A 14616-nucleotide genomic window follows, 5' to 3' on the forward strand; every position below is an offset into this window, starting at 1 on the left:
AGCAGATAAATAGCGAGCAACTCGATGCGAGCAAGGGTCTTCGAATTACCCAGGGGATGTCACCATAGGCATGATGCAGCATCAGATCTAATCACGCAATCTGGCTCGACGCCATCAGTCGTGTCTTCGACCTAAGCCGCTAGTATTGTATAAGGCAGTATAAGGGTCCACAGGTAAACAGGTAATGAGATTCACGGGAAAATTAGTAGGTGAGTGATAGACAGATATGATCACGAAAGAGTGGATAGCTTGATCAAATGCAAACATGGAGGGTGATGTCAAAAAGGAGGGGTATATGTCAACGTTCATGTGTCGCGATTATAACCAGCTTCACTGGCCGTCCAACTCCGACGGCCACTAAAGTGGTTTAGCTGTAGTTAGTTTACCTTAGCTGCTGGTAGAGTTTCCGCTGCTGCTGCTGCTGCTTTTGCCGGGCGGGTGGTTGCTGAAGTACACGCCCACACCAATACCAATAGCAGCCAGAATGACAATAACGGTGATCCAGAAACAAATCCACTTCTTTCTGCGGGCCGCTCTCGCACTCTTCACAGCAGTTTCGGTGTGCTTCAGCCTAGCGGACCAGTGTGAGGTGTTTGTCTTCCGATATATGGCAATTATCGAACTTACGCTCCGCCAGTCTCGACATCTACTTCCGCGGCCGTGTCATGGATATGGTCAATTTGGATCTCCTGCTGATCCACCAAGACGGCCATCTATAGCAGAAGATATTAGTTACTAGTCTACCACTTTCTCCACTAACTCACATCGTTGAACAACTGTGCTAGCTCAGCGAGCGTTGTTTCAATACGCTTGATATCCTGATGACGTTCCTGAACCTCGCGGTAAGCAGCACGAGACTCTCCATAGCGGTTGGAAGTAGTAAGCTATCTTCAAGTTAGAAAGGAGGCATGTTTGGTTCTGCAAATGGACGTACAGCTTGTGCGAATATCTGTCCTCCTCCGTCTTGATCGTCGTTGACGACGGCCGCAACTTCCTCGGGAGTAGCTTCGGGTTTGACTACGCCCGCATGAGTAATATGCCCAATGTAAAGCACCATTTCACTAACCAATCTTGAACTGACGCTCCACACGCTGCTTATACCGTGCACGGTACTGTCTCTCGACCTCCTGGTACCGCTGCAGAGTCTCGACGAACTTGGCGCGAACGTGCTCAATCTGTGACGTGTAAACTCAGTCGCATCATTGAAATTTGCACTGAGTGAGCGTCATACCTGGTTCTTCCGAATTTGTGCCTCCTGACCACCACCTTTGACGGACGTGCCGAGCGCTTTGATGCGCTTAGAGAGGCTATTGCTCAGTTGTCGGGTATCTTCTGCAAGCTCATCGAGCTGGGCAGAGTTTTGTTGCGACGCGGACTCGTCCAGCGTGTTCAGCGAGCGCGAATGGAGGTCTGAGATTCTGTTGATGTTGCCGTCGAACTGCTGGATGCCATCCTGGATGGAGGCAACCTACAAAGGGGAGAGATTCATGTTTGAGCCTGAGCACCAGTTTCGTTTACAGTCGTAGTTGCAGCAATTACCTCTGACATGAAAGAACCCATGGAGTCTCCGCCGTTGTTCTGGCCTCCACCGTTCGCATACTGCGGCGTGTTCACGCTCTGCATCTCATAGCCGCCAGGACCTGCGGCAGGCGGCTGCTGCTGCCTTTGTGCCTAAAGAACAAGAAGAGTTGAGTTCGATGATGCTACGTATGAGCATGGTGACTGGTGCGTACTCTCAAAGCTGCCAAGCGGTCTTGTGCCATGGTCGCTGATTAGGGGTCTTCCAGGAGTCCGATGGGAGTTGATATACGAGTACGCAGTCGGGCGGGGGCCGTGCAGAGGGGACTGCGCTGCAGGCGTCGGTGGTCAGAGCTGTGTTGCCAAAGAGGCAAGGACTCAAAAGACAGGCTGGACAGCGGACATACGTGGGAAATATCTTCAGTTGTGTGAGCCGAGAAAGGGAATGAGATGAAAGCTTTCGCGAGCAATTCGCGAGCTCGTTACCCGAATTCTAAGGGGCGCACCAAGGGGCTGTGAAACATCGTCATTTTGTAGCATAGCCACCTTATTGTGGTCAGATTCTCTGAATTTTATCTCCCCGAGCTCGTCTTTTCGCCAACAACATGCGCATGACTCAGTGGTCGCCCCCTCCAACTCCTGTTGATTGCCGTGATTTGGAATTATCATGTTTTGACTTGGGCCAACTTGGCCTTGGGCGTTTCAGAAGGTCTTTTCATGCTTGCAGCGCACCGTGTTTCCATAGGATTGGACGCAGGCTACGTAAAATTACCGAACGCGTGGATTTGACGCTCTGATGAATACTCAGGCGGCCTTCAGATAAAATGAACTTTGCGAACTCTTCGCACTTCGATATCGCTCGGTTGACATGGAAAGCGACAGCTCCATGATCCAATCCCTGGTCTGCGACACTTGCTGGGACACCGTGTTCTCCACCGAAGGCTGGCAGACCGTTCTCGCCGGCGAGCAGGTCTCAGGTCACAACGGGTTTTCCAGTGGATTCTCTTACAAGACCAATTGGTCTGCTATTCAGATAGCAGCTGCCAATGGCTGTAACTGGTGTCGCCTCCTCACTAAACCCAAGTCGCGCCAGGGTGGAGAATATGAGGTGGAGGTATGGGCCGCCTGCGATGAAGACTCTGACTGTACCCTGGGCGGAGAAAAGATGCTGAGAATCGTTGTGGATCGCAGCAAATCACCTGATGCCCCGTTCTACTGTCAGACACGAACGGGCGCGAAGACTGTCAGTGGATATGGCTCACACAACCAATACTATATGTATACTAGCCAGGGTATGTTCCGATATTCAGAAACTCACATGTACATGGCCAGATATACTGTTAAACTCCGCGTTCAGAAGATTTGTTGCTGCACGCGAACGTATCACGGACGTGTCATCCCCAGAAAGCTATCAACTGGCCTTGGAATGCCTTAATCACTGCATCCGCACACACCACGGATGTCCTCCACCGCAGGCAGATGTTTTCCTTCCTGACCGGGTCATTGATTGTTTTAACCCGAGAAAGCCAAAGATCGTGTTAACGGGTGGCAAACACCAAGGGCATTATGTCACACTGAGTTATGTATGGGGAGGACCTCAGCCATTGACAACGACACAAAATATCGACAACTACGTCAATGAGGGCATGGACATGTCAAACTTTCCTCAAACTATTCAGGATGCCGTGCTCGTCGCTCATAATCTTGGTCAACAGTACCTTTGGATCGATGCACTGTGTATTCTATAGGACTCGATGAAAGACAAAGAACGTCAACTGGGCCAAATGCGGTATATATATCGTAATGCCTTTCTAACCATCAATGTCGCCTGTGCAAGCAGCAGTCAAGAGGGTTTTCTCGCCCGGGACAGGCCACAAAGATACTCCAACGCCCGAATTCCGTACCGTTGTCCAGACGGAAAAGTTGGATCAGTATGGATCGCCAAAGCCCATGACTTTGATCCGGATAATAATCGTTCATACTGGGAGGAACTGGAGCCCGCGGCGTACCGAGGATGGTGCCTTCAGGAAAAGATGCTTCCGCCTCGAAGTCTAGTATATGCATCCGACACGCTGAAATTTCATTGTCAAACTGAGACAGCGAACATAGGACACGCACTATGTGAACCTAGCACTGGGAGGCGTCTTCCTGGTATCATCTACCAACCACGGGGACCTGGTGGCTCAGACACACCGCTATCCAAAGAAGAGCAGGTTGCCTATCGACAGGCGTGGCTGGCTGTATTGTTCATGTACACCGTCCGCGAGATCTCGGTTCCTTCTGACAAGCTCATCGCTCTCGCTGGTGTCGCCGAGCAATTTCACCTTGTGTACCACGACGAATACCTTGCCGGACTGTGGCGGAGAACTTTGTTGCTCGACCTTCTCTGGGCTACGCAAGTGGCGACTCGCCGTCACCCACGACCAGAGAAGTATCGCGCACCTTCTTGGTCTTGGGCATCGATCAACGGGATTGTGGGAACAAAATACCTAGAGGCGACGCTAGGATCAATGCCATCGATCCGACAGGCAGAAATCCTAGATTGTCGAGTCACACTAGCTAGCGAGGAAGCACCATTCGGTGAAGTGAGGGAAGGCATCCTGAAACTCAAAGGATTCAAGCAGGAGGTTGCCCTCCAGTCAGACACCGTCGGTGCAGTCCACCTTGCGAAACCAGGGACCTATAGACATCGGATCTATGGAAGCTGACGCCAGCGAAGACATCCGAGGTCAAGCTTTTGTTATCCCGCTCCTGTGGGATACAGTCGGTTCTTATTGTCTCGGTCTCGTAGTGGTAAAGGCGGAGGAAAATGAACCCGAATATAGGCGTGTCGGCAGGTTCAAGAATAGGGTCAATCATGCTAACGCACAGTGGCTACAGGGACTGACAGAAGAAGAGATACTTCTTGTATGATCCATAGGTTGATATCAAACTGTGGTTTGATCGAAAATGCAAAAGAACTGCACGAGTTGCCGCCAAGTCCTAACACGTGCTGCAGATTATTGTTGATGTTGTGTGGGTGCAACTGGAAACTAAATTAAAGTGGCACCATGGCGTTGCATCTATACGGTCTCAAGGATGCATCGGCACAAGGCAAGGCGAGCGAACGCTGCCCTTATGATGGTCCTCTGATTAGCCCATTTTATTGGATATAGCATCGGTCAGGCGGATAGCACTGGAACCTTGTGAGCTCACTACGACTCTTCAAAGCTTCAGGTGGCATGCACCTTATGCAAGCCTTGGCGCTCGCTGAGCTTGGTAAGTTATCCAACGAAAACGAAATAATGATATGGTCACTGCTCAGGGCTAGTTGCAGAGTTGTAAGCTGAAAGTCAAAAAAGCTTACGAGTGATGGTCTGATGTCTAAGGATTTTAAGCGGTCAGATTCGGTCGGGCCCAGTTTTATATCGCGGTGTAGACGCGTCATGCTACGGCTGCAACGGCATTCCAGTTGAACGAAAGCGAGACGAGCACGGAACTTAAGAGGAATGAAGCCATTTCGGTGGTTGTAGTACCGAACATGGCGCCTGACGCGTTCACCCGGCGGCGGCAGCGATATCTTGGTATCAGTGTGACGTTCGGCTTGCTTGGCAGGGGCTACCGAAGGCTACCCAGCACCGTCATATAAAAAGCTTATACCGTGAAACACCTTAGCAGCAAGCCTTTATCGTCTCTATACATTGCAACCACCAACAAAATCGTCAAAATGTCTACTACCACTCTCACCACGCCTTCCGGCCCCGTCACGGTCAACAAAGTTGCGGTACGTCATTACCCCCTGAATATCGCGACTCAGGCTGATATTCTGGGACTAGCATGGTCTGATGCTCATGACGTGCGTCCAATCGTTGTCGCTAGCTACACGTCTCTTGTGGTGTTAACTCCTTTGTAGATGGAAAGTGCAACCGAATCCTGACGAGCAGAGCTTTGCGGCCATCAAGGCTGGCATCGATTCGTGCCCTCCTGGCGTCAAGATGTTCTTGAACGGAGGTATGTAACTTTCGTGCTGATTGAACTGACAATATCTAAGGCCACCTTCAGGCGAGTTCTACGGGCCCAACTTCGGCACCGCCAACATCGAGATGATCTCGCGGTTCTTCGAAAAGTACCCCGAGTACGCCGATCGAGCATTCCTATCCGTCAAGGTTTGCATCGTATATCACGAATCGAAGACCCCACGCGTTAACAACCATTGATCCTAGGGTGGCAACAAAGCTAACGACCTCACGCCTGATGGTAGCGAGGAGAACGTAAAGCGCAGCGTCAACGCCGTCCTCGAGAAGCTACGCGGCAAGAAGAAGCTCGACCTCTTCCAGTGCGCCCGTGTTGACCCCAACACGCCTCTGGAGGTCAGCTTGGGTGTCCTCGCAGAGTTTGTCAAGGAGGGCAAGATCGGCAGTATCGGTATGTCAGAAGTCAAGGCTGAGACTCTCCTCCGCGGCCACAAGGTGAGCGCACACAAAAAAGTTATGTGTGGGGATTTTGCTTGATGACAAAAATCAGGTCCACCCTATCACTGCGGTAGAGATCGAGGTCAGCCCTTGGGAGTACGGACCTCAGCAGAAGGCAGTGATCAAAGCAGCTCAAGAGAACAACATTGCTGTAATCGCATACTCGTGAGTGTTTGTTTCCGCTGGAAGTTATCCCTGATCTAACGCATGGCTATAGTCCCATAGGCCGAGGTTTCTTGACTGGTCAAATCAAGAGTCTGGATGATATCCCGGGTGCGTCACCTCATTTTCGCGGGCAAGAACAAATGAGGTATTGATTAATCATTGTCACAGAGGGTGATTTCCGTCGCATGCTGCCACGCTTCCAGCCTGAGGTCAGTCGCTCGAGGTCAACGCCTGGCTGTGACTCTGTCTAATCTTCGATCTTAGAACATGTCAAAGAACTTTGAGATTGTTGAGAAGCTGCAGGCGATCGCTAAGGAGAAGGGTATTACTTCTGCTCAGCTCTCGATCGCATGGGTTTCCTCTCTTGGCCCCCATGTGCTCCCCCTTCCAGGTTCATCGTGAGTGCCAATCACTCACTTTGCAGCGAAGGAGTATACTGATGTGATATACAGCCATGCTGATCGCACGGTGGAAAATGTCGGTGGAGGCAAGGTGCAATTCACCTCGGCAGAACTCGCAAAGGTCAACGAGGTGATCGAGAATGCCGTGCTCTCCGGGTCGAGATACCCTGGCTCTGACGAGACGATGCACCTCTGGTCGTAAATTTCGACTGAGCTCCTGTCCAAAGCTGTATCAATAGAACTTGTATAGTTGACTGCGCAACAATACCAATGAAGTGAATTTGGAACCTTGCCGCAATTGATTGGATTGATTGATTGCAACAGTAAGGAGTGGTAGCAATGAATGTGAGAGTCTGTCAGGGGCTATCTTATCTTATCTTGGCACGACGGGTCGAGTCAGTTGGTCCCTCGAATGAAAACCTTTTAGCGTTGTGAGCTGTACGTGTCCAGGTCATCCGCTTTTTTGTCCTCGCGTGCACCAACATGTGTGGTATCCTCGCAGCTCACGGCATCGACAAGCCATCCGCAGAGCGAGCCAAATTCCTCGCTTGCTCAAAACGCCAGCGTCATCGCGGCCCGGATTGGTCGGGCTGCTACGTCGGAGAAAAGACCGTCCTCGTCCACGAGCGTCTTGCCATCGTCGGTGTCGGTTAGCTACACCCCCTTTGAGTCGCGAATTTTATACTGAACATCTGCTGGTAGACACCGGTGCGCAGCCCCTGGTCAGCGAGGATGGCAAGGTTGTGCTCGCTGTAAACGGCGAGATCTACAACCACGTCGCTCTCCGCGCCAAAGTCGGATCGGGCGTCAAGTTCAGGACGCATTCGGACTGTGAAGTCATCATCCCTCTCGTGAGTCTACCTTTCTTCCATCCGTCGAGGCAGATATTTACGCGTTATATCGTAATATTAGTACAGACAACATGACAAGGAGCTCTGCAACATGCTCGACGGCATGTTCTCCTTCGTCCTCCTCGACGAATCTGTCTCCCCTCCTCGCGTCATTGCAGCACGCGATCCTATCGGTATCACCACGCTCTACCAGGGTCGTAGCTCGCAGAACCCCGGCGCCGTCTACTTCTCGTCCGAACTCAAATCCTTGACCGATGTCTGCGACAACATCATCTCTTTCCCTCCCGGACACGTATACGACAGCAGAGATGACTCGACGGTCAGATACTACGACCCTAAATGGTGGAAAGGGGACGACCCCAGCGCTCCTACCATCCCCAGCACCCCTGCCGATCTCAAGCTTCTCAGGGAGACCCTCGAAGCTGCAGTCCGGAAGCGGCTCATGTCCGAGGTCCCCTATGGTGTCCTGCTCAGCGGCGGTCTCGACAGCAGCTTGATTGCTGCCATCGCAGCTCGCGAAACTGAGAAAGTCGCTCAGGCGCAGTACGAGGCCCGCCAGCGGAAGCTCCAGGAAAGCATCAGCGGGCCTTCCACTCCCCAATGGGATGATCTCACCGAGAAAGGTAAATGCTTTGTGCCCGTCGTGTTGTCGAATGTGGACTGATCGGGACTCGAACAGCATCGCTGGCCACATGGCCGCAGCTGCACTCGTTCTCCATCGGTCTCGAGAACTCGCCTGATCTGCTGGCCGCAAGGAAGGCGGCACACTACCTCGGCACCGTGCATCACGAATACGTCTTTACGGTGCAAGAGGGTCTGGATGCTATTCCGGACGTGATATACCACCTCGAGACGTTCGACGTGACCACCGTTCGCGCTAGCACGCCCATGTACCTCCTGAGCCGCAAGATCAAGGCCATGGGCGTGAAGATGGTCCTGAGTGGGGAGGGCAGCGATGAGATATTTGGAGGCAAGTTTCATTCAATAGTTGTATGACTGAACGTCACTCTAACGACGTACTGCAGGATACCTGTACTTCCATGCCGCACCGGACCGCGAGTCCTTCCACCAGGAATGCGTGCGACGAGTGAAGAACCTGCACACCGCCGACTGTCTCCGCGCCAACAAGTGAGTGTCATATAATCGCTGCTGAGTTTTCTATGTCTGACTCGACTGGCAGATCGACGATGGCCTGGGGCCTTGAGGCCCGTGTACCCTTCCTTGACAAGGCTTTCCTCGAGGTGGCGATGGACGTCGATGCCAAGGAAAAGATGTTCTCGAAAGGGAGCAACCAGGAAGTCGACGAGGACGGCTGCCCCAAGATGGAAAAGGTCCGTCTTGACGCGTATAAACTTACCTGTAAGCATCTGACTTTGTGCAGTACATCATCCGGAAAGCGTTCGACGTGGCACCTGATGGCAAGGTGAGCCAGGATCTGCCCATCGTGAATCAGGAATTTTTTGTTCACCTGGCAATTGTCTAGCCCTACCTTCCCAAATCGATCCTCTGGAGACAGAAGGAGCAGTTCTCCGATGGCGTAGGATATTCCTGGATAGACGGGTAAGTGCAAAGCTCGGGTACTGCTTATGAACTCGAGCCTAACAATTAGCAGCATAAAGGGCCACGCAGCCTCGGTGGTCTCCGACGAGGACTTTGCGAACCGCGCGCAGCGCTTCCCGCTCGAGACGCCGGACACGAAAGAGGCCTACTTCATCCGGGAGATTTTCGACGGTGAGCAAGCTGTCTTCCCTAAGCGGACTAGATATTCATGTAGCTATCTTTCTCAGGACTCTTCCCTCAAGAAACCGCCGCAAAAACCGCCGTCAGGTTAGCACTGCAAAAAGTTCTGAGATGACACTCCAGCTGACACGTGCAACAGGTGGATACCAAGAGGCGACTGGGGCTGCGCCGCCGACCCGAGTGGCCGGAGCGTCAGCATACACAACGCTGCCTACGATGATTAGGAAAGGTCCACACCGCAGGGGAGGAGGCGGAGGCATAAAAGTCGTTGAATTTCAATTAGATCGAAAGCAGTGTCAGCGTAATATGATCCACGGGAAACAGAGATTGCTGCAAGAGAATAAGAAAGAGAGAGTGAACGAGAGGGTGGTGAGGCGAGCGGGGACACAGGGAGGCTGGAAGAGACAAGAAACAAGAGGGGCGAGGGGAGAGAGGAAGAATGGAGACGTGCTTAAAATGAGTGTTAGAGGTATCGTTCCATGGGAGCAACGGTAGTAGGGCAGAACAGTAGGGTGTCGGGTAAATGAGTATAAGGTATCGGTGGTACGGGTCCGTAAGAGGCTAAAGGGCGAGGAAGGAGAGCAGTGATACGAGGGTGGGTAATCGAGTTCTAGGAAGAGAACGGGATATAAGATGGAGGAGCGAGAGGTGAGTAAGTGTAGCAAGGAGAGAGAAAGAGAGGTAGAAAGGATACCAGTAGACGAGCCGGGATCACTGATTGAGCGACGGATCTTGAGCGACAAGCTGGCGGTACAGGCCCACGCCCGAGTCCTCCGACGCGGCGGGCGACACCTGCGGCTTCGCCTCCTTCTCCCGCGACTGCGCGCTCGCGACGACGGCCGGGCGCGCCATCGTGCTCGTCTGCGACGTCTGCCTGGGCCGCTTCGTCGTCGTCGACGCGTTCGCGGGTATAGACGCCGCACGCGTGCTCGTGTCCCACGCCGGCCGCGAGACGGTCGCCTTCATCGATTGCGAGTCGTCGGTAGCAGCAGCAGCAGCAGCGGTGGCAGACGCGGTGGCGGTGGCGGAAGGACGCGAGCGCGCCGAGGGCGTGGCGGTCTGCGTGCGCCGACTGCCGGGGCGGTGTGGCGAGGCGGTGTGGTCTGGCGAGAGGAGGCGGTTGCCGAACTTGGCGTTGGCGGAGGACTCGCGCCCGTACGACGGGCCGCCGGGCGTGCTGCGCCGCGGTACGCTCGCGGGGTTCTTGGGCTTGAGAACGGGCTTTTGGAGCGTGACCTTGTCGGCGCCCCAGTATGAGAAGCTCATCTTGCTCTTCTTGTCCGAGTCGTCCGAGTCACCGTCGTCATCGTCGTCGTCGGGCAGCGGCACGATTCGAGGCTGGGTGGTGATGGAGGAGTGGGCTTCGTTCTTGGACCGAACCACGCTGATACACAAGGTGAGTGCTTGGATATGAATGGATGGAAACAACTCACTCTGCCATTGAAACCACGCCTTCCTTTGGCTTCTGATCCATAACCCACTGCTCAATCTAAGAAACAGTTAGAAAATAAGAGGTAAAAGTAATTAAAGTGCTTACCTTGAGAAACTTGTAGAGGTTCCTCATCTGTTTTGCCTGATTTGTCCTCCGCCCCTGAGACGCGTACTTGGCCTTGCCCTGCAAGTCCGGCATCGAGTTCGTCCTCGAGTTCGTCGACGAAACAAGCGGAAGCGACGTCTGCCCCGTCCGCTGGCACACCAGAATCACATCATTAAACACGACCTCCCACAGGTCCTTCTTCCCGCCAATCCCGTTATTATTGCCCAGCACGTCGCTCAGGCGTCTAAACGACGACTTGCCCTTGACGTTCTTGTTCGTGAGCATCGCAGGCGGCGGCGCCGACGACGATATCTTCGGCGAGCCGTCGCGCGAGCTGGGCAGGCCGGGGCGCGGGCGCTCCTCGAGCAGGAGGCGCGACGGCTTCGGGACGGCGAGCTGGCGGACCTTGTCGAGGCCCTCGATGCGCGCGAACACGTCCCGCGTCCGGTCGCGGTCCTCCTTCTGGATCTTCTCGTCCTCGATCGAGCGCACGATCGTCTCGACCTCGGCGACCATCTGCAGCGTGCTCTCGTACTCGAATGTGCTCGGGTCTGTGTGGTAGAGTAGGTTCTGGAACAGCAGCGGGTACTTGAGCAGCCGCTGGAACGGCTTCGAGAGCGAGATCGCGAGCCCGGTCTCGCCCTTGTCCGACGCGCCTTCCTCGAGCCGCTGCAGGTACTTGCATACGCGCAGCCAGTCGGCCGAGTCCTGGTTCTTGGGCTTCTTCGACGCGCTTGCAGTCGAGAGCGCGTTGTCTACCTGCTCGAGGGCACGTTCAAGATGAAGCACATAGGTAGCGTAGCCTTTAAAGAGAGCAGACTGCATTTCATTCGTTAGGAATTGCAATACACACAAGCAGATGGAACACGCACATTCGAAACGAACACGTCCGCAAGCGAGCGCACCAGCGGATACTGCTCTTCATACCGCTTGCGCAGACCCTCGCTGAGCTTGACATGCCCCTCGAGCACCCCGCTCTCAATGACCTCGAGGCAGATACGCAAGTCCTCTGGCATCTGGTGCGGATACACCGCGCCGTTCGCGAGCGCATCCGCCTGCGTCTGCCCCTGGCTCCGCTTCACCTTGCGCAGCACCCGGCTCGACGGCGTCCCCGCCGCCTTGCGCTCCGGCACACTGTCCATCCGCTCCCTCTCCCGCTCGCGCTCGCGCTCATGAATCGACGCGCGGCCAAGCGACGTCGTCGACGCCGTCGCGCCCTGCGCCCCGCGCGGCGGCGGCGGCAGCGAGTGGTGCGAGCGCGACGGGAACGGCACCGGATCGCGGCCCTTGCTCGTGCGCCCGCCGAACATGCCGCCGCCGAGCGCGCCGCCGCGGTACGGCGAGCGCGGGTGGTTGTGCTTGGCCGCCTGCGCGAACGCGGCCTTGGAGCGGGACGAGTTGTACGTGTGCCCGAGCCGGTCGTTCGTCTCGTCCTCCTCGTCCGAGTCGAGCGAGTCGCCGTCGCCGTGGATCGTCGGCGCGCCTAGCGTGCCCTTCTCCCCTCCCCCTCCCCCTCCTCCGGCGGGTGTGGCTCGCGATTGCGCGTTGGCGGCGGCGCTCGAGGAGGCGCCGTCTGTGCGGAAGCCGGTGGGGGACATGAAGCGCGCGGCGATCGGGAGCTGTTCGACGGACTGCTGCGGGGACTCGAGCCGGTACTCTTCAATCTCCATGTACGGCGTCGTCGACGAGACCGCAGGCGGCGCGAACGGGTGGAGAAGCGGGTCGATGAACGAGTCCTTCATCTTCTGCAGGTCGTTCACGTATCTAGTGCAGTCGGCATGGGAGCAGCGATCGAGCAGCAACAGCGACGACGTACCTTTCTTCGCTCGCCACAATCTCCCAGAGCACCTCCTGCCTCGTCCGCTCGCGCGGGCCGAGATTCGACACGAGATCGTCCTCGGCGCCCTCGCTCCACGACGTGACCGCGAGAATACGGCTGCTCGCGTTCGAGTTCGACATCTGCGAGTACGGCGTGCCCGAGCGCACCGACGCGGGGTACGGCGAGGTGGCGGCGCGCGTGGACGTCGCCTTGATAGACGGTGCGCCCCCTGCTTTGCCAGGCGGGCCGACGACATCGACCCTGGACGACGACGCGGCGGTGGACGTCGACCCGCGTGTGTCCTTGCCCTGGAAGCGCGACGAGGCAATGTTGGATTTGCTTCCGCCCGCAGTGGCGGCTGTTCCGTTGACAGGCCCGGCGGCGGCAGAGGACGATGTGCCTGCATCGGGGAGATGTCGGTCGGCAGACGGACCTGGTGTCGGTGGTGGGGATATGAAGGCGACTTTTTTCTGCACGTCGGCGGCGTCCTTGGCGTTGCCGTTGGTGGTACCAGCGCCGTTGGCTGCCTTGCGGGAGCTGCGTGGTGGTGCGGGCTCGGGCTCGGCGGTGAGATGGGAGCCGGTGATGGTCGACATCGTCGCAGCGGATGGGCGGCCTGAGGTGGGAACGTCGTCCTCGCGCGAGGGGTCGGCTGAGCGGGATTTGTGGGACTGTTTCGAGATGGAGCGGTCTGAGGAGGAGACGGTCGGGGATGGTTCTTCGATGGGAGGGAGAGGGCGGGCTGCGAGGTCGGGGAGGGGCTTGAATGAAGATATGGAATTAGGAGTTGAATTAGGGCGGGGATTGGCAGGGGTGGTCGTGGTTGTGTCGCCTGGAGGCCATTGGGGGAGCGGGGGCAGGCTGAGGACAGGCTTTTCTTTGTCTTTTTGTGCTGGCTCCCTGTCCTTGTCTTTGGCAGCGAGGCCACGGTTGAAGCGGGAGAAAAGAGCCTTCATCTCGCCGTCTGTGACGATGAGGAGGAGGGGAGAGTGAGGAGGGGGGATGTGGGAGAAGGAGGGAGGGGAAAACGTGTGTGGTGACGTCTGGCGTACTATAGCATATGGAGACGCGCATGTTCTATAACAACTACAACAAATGTCACTGCCAGCCCACCACACAAAGCACCTCCCCGTCCTCGCCTATCCTTTTCGCTCCTCCCTCTTCCACCTCGCCCAGCTCGACGACGGCCACAGCAACGGCACCGCCCTCTGGCTCGGCGCACAGTGTCTCTCCCTCTACCTCGCCACCCTCCCCTCCGTCACTCGCGCCCAGCCACGCGCTCACCCTCCCAGGGCCGTGGAACTTGGCAGCGGAATCGGGCTCCTGCCGTGCGTCCTCCTCGTGTCCTGCCCAACCTTAATCGTAATCCACCTCTCCCTCGACTCCCCCTTGCCATACTCGTCCCACAACATAGCCTTGCTCTCGCTTCATTCGGCTGGCATGTCCTCGCCACAGACGTAGCACACGTCCTCCGTTCCGTCCTCCGCACCAACATCGCCAGCAACGCTCGCCATCTCCCAGGCGCGATCCAAGCCCGCGAGCTCGACTGGACCGTGCCCCCCGAGCACTGGGACTGGGCCAATGATCACGCTATCGCGGCCGCCCATCGGGCACAATCAGCCACAGAGTCCGAGACCGCCGGCCGCCTCGCTCCGCCGTTCGACCTCATCGTGTCCTCCGACACGCTCTACAACCCCGCGCTCGTCGAGCCCCTCCTGCGCTCTCTCCGGGCGCTCGCCGTCGCGTCCGTGAGCAGCACCTCCGGGCGTGCACCGCCCGTGTACGTCTGTCTCGAGCGGCGTGATCCTGCTCTTATCGACCACGCGCTCGCCTGCGCGCGCTCCACGTACGATTTCGACACGGAGCGCATTCCGCACAAGAAAGTGTCGCGTGCACTCGAGCGCGGCGGTCTCGCGTGGAGCCGCGAGGCCTGGGAGGGCATCGAGATATGGAAGCTCGTGCTCCGTGTGCCTCTCCCCGCACCGACGTCATGCTGATGAAAAGAGTCGCGCCGTTCTCGCAAGGCAAGGGAATAGTAGGTACATGTTGTGCTGTACAACCAAGATGTAGCAAGTATATTTCCGAATATCCAAAATACAGCACTTTTACGTGCGACGTTCGTGGGAGTGGCAGA

The 14616-nt window shown here is 56.1% G+C and overlaps 6 protein-coding genes across 6 annotated transcripts; 4 read left to right on the plus strand and 2 right to left on the minus strand.

Moving 5' to 3' along the window:
- Positions 1-124: 124 nt before the first annotated feature.
- CONPUDRAFT_79717 (t-SNARE) lies at positions 125-1877 on the minus strand. Its single transcript, XM_007766074.1, has 8 exons — positions 1734-1877; positions 1540-1671; positions 1232-1468; positions 1067-1175; positions 935-1017; positions 765-884; positions 628-713; positions 125-571 (listed from the first exon to the last, which is right to left on the minus strand). Exons 1-8 carry the CDS (start codon positions 1761-1763, stop codon positions 388-390), a joined length of 981 nt encoding a protein of 326 aa, XP_007764264.1. The 5' UTR covers positions 1764-1877; the 3' UTR covers positions 125-387.
- Positions 1878-2311: 434 nt separating this feature from the next.
- CONPUDRAFT_141780 (uncharacterized protein) lies at positions 2312-4493 on the plus strand. Its single transcript, XM_007766459.1, has 3 exons — positions 2312-2810; positions 2851-3203; positions 3267-4493. Exons 1-3 carry the CDS (start codon positions 2387-2389, stop codon positions 4224-4226), a joined length of 1737 nt encoding a protein of 578 aa, XP_007764649.1. The 5' UTR covers positions 2312-2386; the 3' UTR covers positions 4227-4493.
- Positions 4494-5135: 642 nt separating this feature from the next.
- CONPUDRAFT_79718 (aldo keto reductase) lies at positions 5136-6827 on the plus strand. Its single transcript, XM_007766075.1, has 10 exons — positions 5136-5281; positions 5334-5353; positions 5411-5508; positions 5560-5663; positions 5721-5966; positions 6022-6134; positions 6187-6242; positions 6303-6343; positions 6399-6532; positions 6587-6827. The coding sequence occupies exons 1-10, from the start codon at positions 5225-5227 to the stop codon at positions 6735-6737; spliced, it is 1020 nt and encodes a 339-aa protein (XP_007764265.1). The 5' UTR covers positions 5136-5224; the 3' UTR covers positions 6738-6827.
- Positions 6828-6976: 149 nt separating this feature from the next.
- CONPUDRAFT_134856 (asparagine synthase) lies at positions 6977-9463 on the plus strand. Its single transcript, XM_007766460.1, has 11 exons — positions 6977-7184; positions 7238-7386; positions 7448-8009; positions 8066-8356; positions 8412-8514; positions 8567-8717; positions 8768-8809; positions 8870-8946; positions 8999-9117; positions 9174-9213; positions 9266-9463. Exons 1-11 carry the CDS (start codon positions 7019-7021, stop codon positions 9348-9350), a joined length of 1785 nt encoding a protein of 594 aa, XP_007764650.1. The 5' UTR covers positions 6977-7018; the 3' UTR covers positions 9351-9463.
- A 38-nt stretch (positions 9464-9501) lies between these two features.
- Positions 9502-13438, minus strand: CONPUDRAFT_97596 (Dbl-like domain-containing protein; the record flags this gene model as incomplete). The annotated part of the gene is made up of 5 exons (XM_007766461.1): positions 9502-10510; positions 10560-10615; positions 10664-11482; positions 11536-12427; positions 12480-13438. The coding sequence occupies 5 exons, from the start codon at positions 13436-13438 to the stop codon at positions 9838-9840; spliced, it is 3399 nt and encodes a 1132-aa protein (XP_007764651.1). The 3' UTR covers positions 9502-9837.
- A 139-nt stretch (positions 13439-13577) lies between these two features.
- Positions 13578-14479, plus strand: CONPUDRAFT_48316 (uncharacterized protein; the record flags this gene model as incomplete). The annotated part of the gene is made up of 2 exons (XM_007765881.1): positions 13578-13810; positions 13897-14479. 2 exons carry the CDS (start codon positions 13578-13580, stop codon positions 14477-14479), a joined length of 816 nt encoding a protein of 271 aa, XP_007764071.1.
- Positions 14480-14616: the final 137 nt, after the last annotated feature.

The sequence above is a fragment of the Coniophora puteana genome, assembly GCF_000271625.1.
Source record: "Coniophora puteana RWD-64-598 SS2 unplaced genomic scaffold CONPUscaffold_2, whole genome shotgun sequence".
Lineage (NCBI taxonomy): Eukaryota > Fungi > Basidiomycota > Agaricomycetes > Boletales > Coniophoraceae > Coniophora > Coniophora puteana.

Bases quoted from the DNA above. Each gene is read 5' to 3' on its own strand.
- CONPUDRAFT_79717 (XM_007766074.1), bottom strand. From the start codon at position 1,763: ATGGCACAAGACCGCTTGGCAGCTTTGAGA. The intron at 1,672-1,733 runs GTACGCACCAGT...CTTGTTCTTTAG, and splicing joins ACCGCTTGGCAGCTTTGAGA to GCACAAAGGCAGCAGCAGCC. The intron at 572-627 runs GTAAGTTCGATA...CTGGTCCGCTAG, and splicing joins GATGTCGAGACTGGCGGAGC to GCTGAAGCACACCGAAACTG.
- CONPUDRAFT_141780 (XM_007766459.1), top strand. From the start codon at position 2,387: ATGGAAAGCGACAGCTCCATGATCCAATCCCTGGTCTGCGACACTTGC. The intron at 2,811-2,850 runs GTATGTTCCGAT...GTACATGGCCAG, and splicing joins CTATATGTATACTAGCCAGG to ATATACTGTTAAACTCCGCG. The intron at 3,204-3,266 runs GTGCTCGTCGCT...TGTATTCTATAG, and splicing joins CTCAAACTATTCAGGATGCC to GACTCGATGAAAGACAAAGA.
- CONPUDRAFT_79718 (XM_007766075.1), top strand. From the start codon at position 5,225: ATGTCTACTACCACTCTCACCACGCCTTCCGGCCCCGTCACGGTCAAC. The intron at 5,282-5,333 runs GTACGTCATTAC...TTCTGGGACTAG, and splicing joins TCACGGTCAACAAAGTTGCG to CATGGTCTGATGCTCATGAC. The intron at 5,509-5,559 runs GTATGTAACTTT...GGCCACCTTCAG, and splicing joins CAAGATGTTCTTGAACGGAG to GCGAGTTCTACGGGCCCAAC.
- CONPUDRAFT_134856 (XM_007766460.1), top strand. From the start codon at position 7,019: ATGTGTGGTATCCTCGCAGCTCACGGCATCGACAAGCCATCCGCAGAG. The intron at 8,718-8,767 runs GTCCGTCTTGAC...GACTTTGTGCAG, and splicing joins GCTGCCCCAAGATGGAAAAG to TACATCATCCGGAAAGCGTT. The intron at 8,810-8,869 runs GTGAGCCAGGAT...GCAATTGTCTAG, and splicing joins ACGTGGCACCTGATGGCAAG to CCCTACCTTCCCAAATCGAT.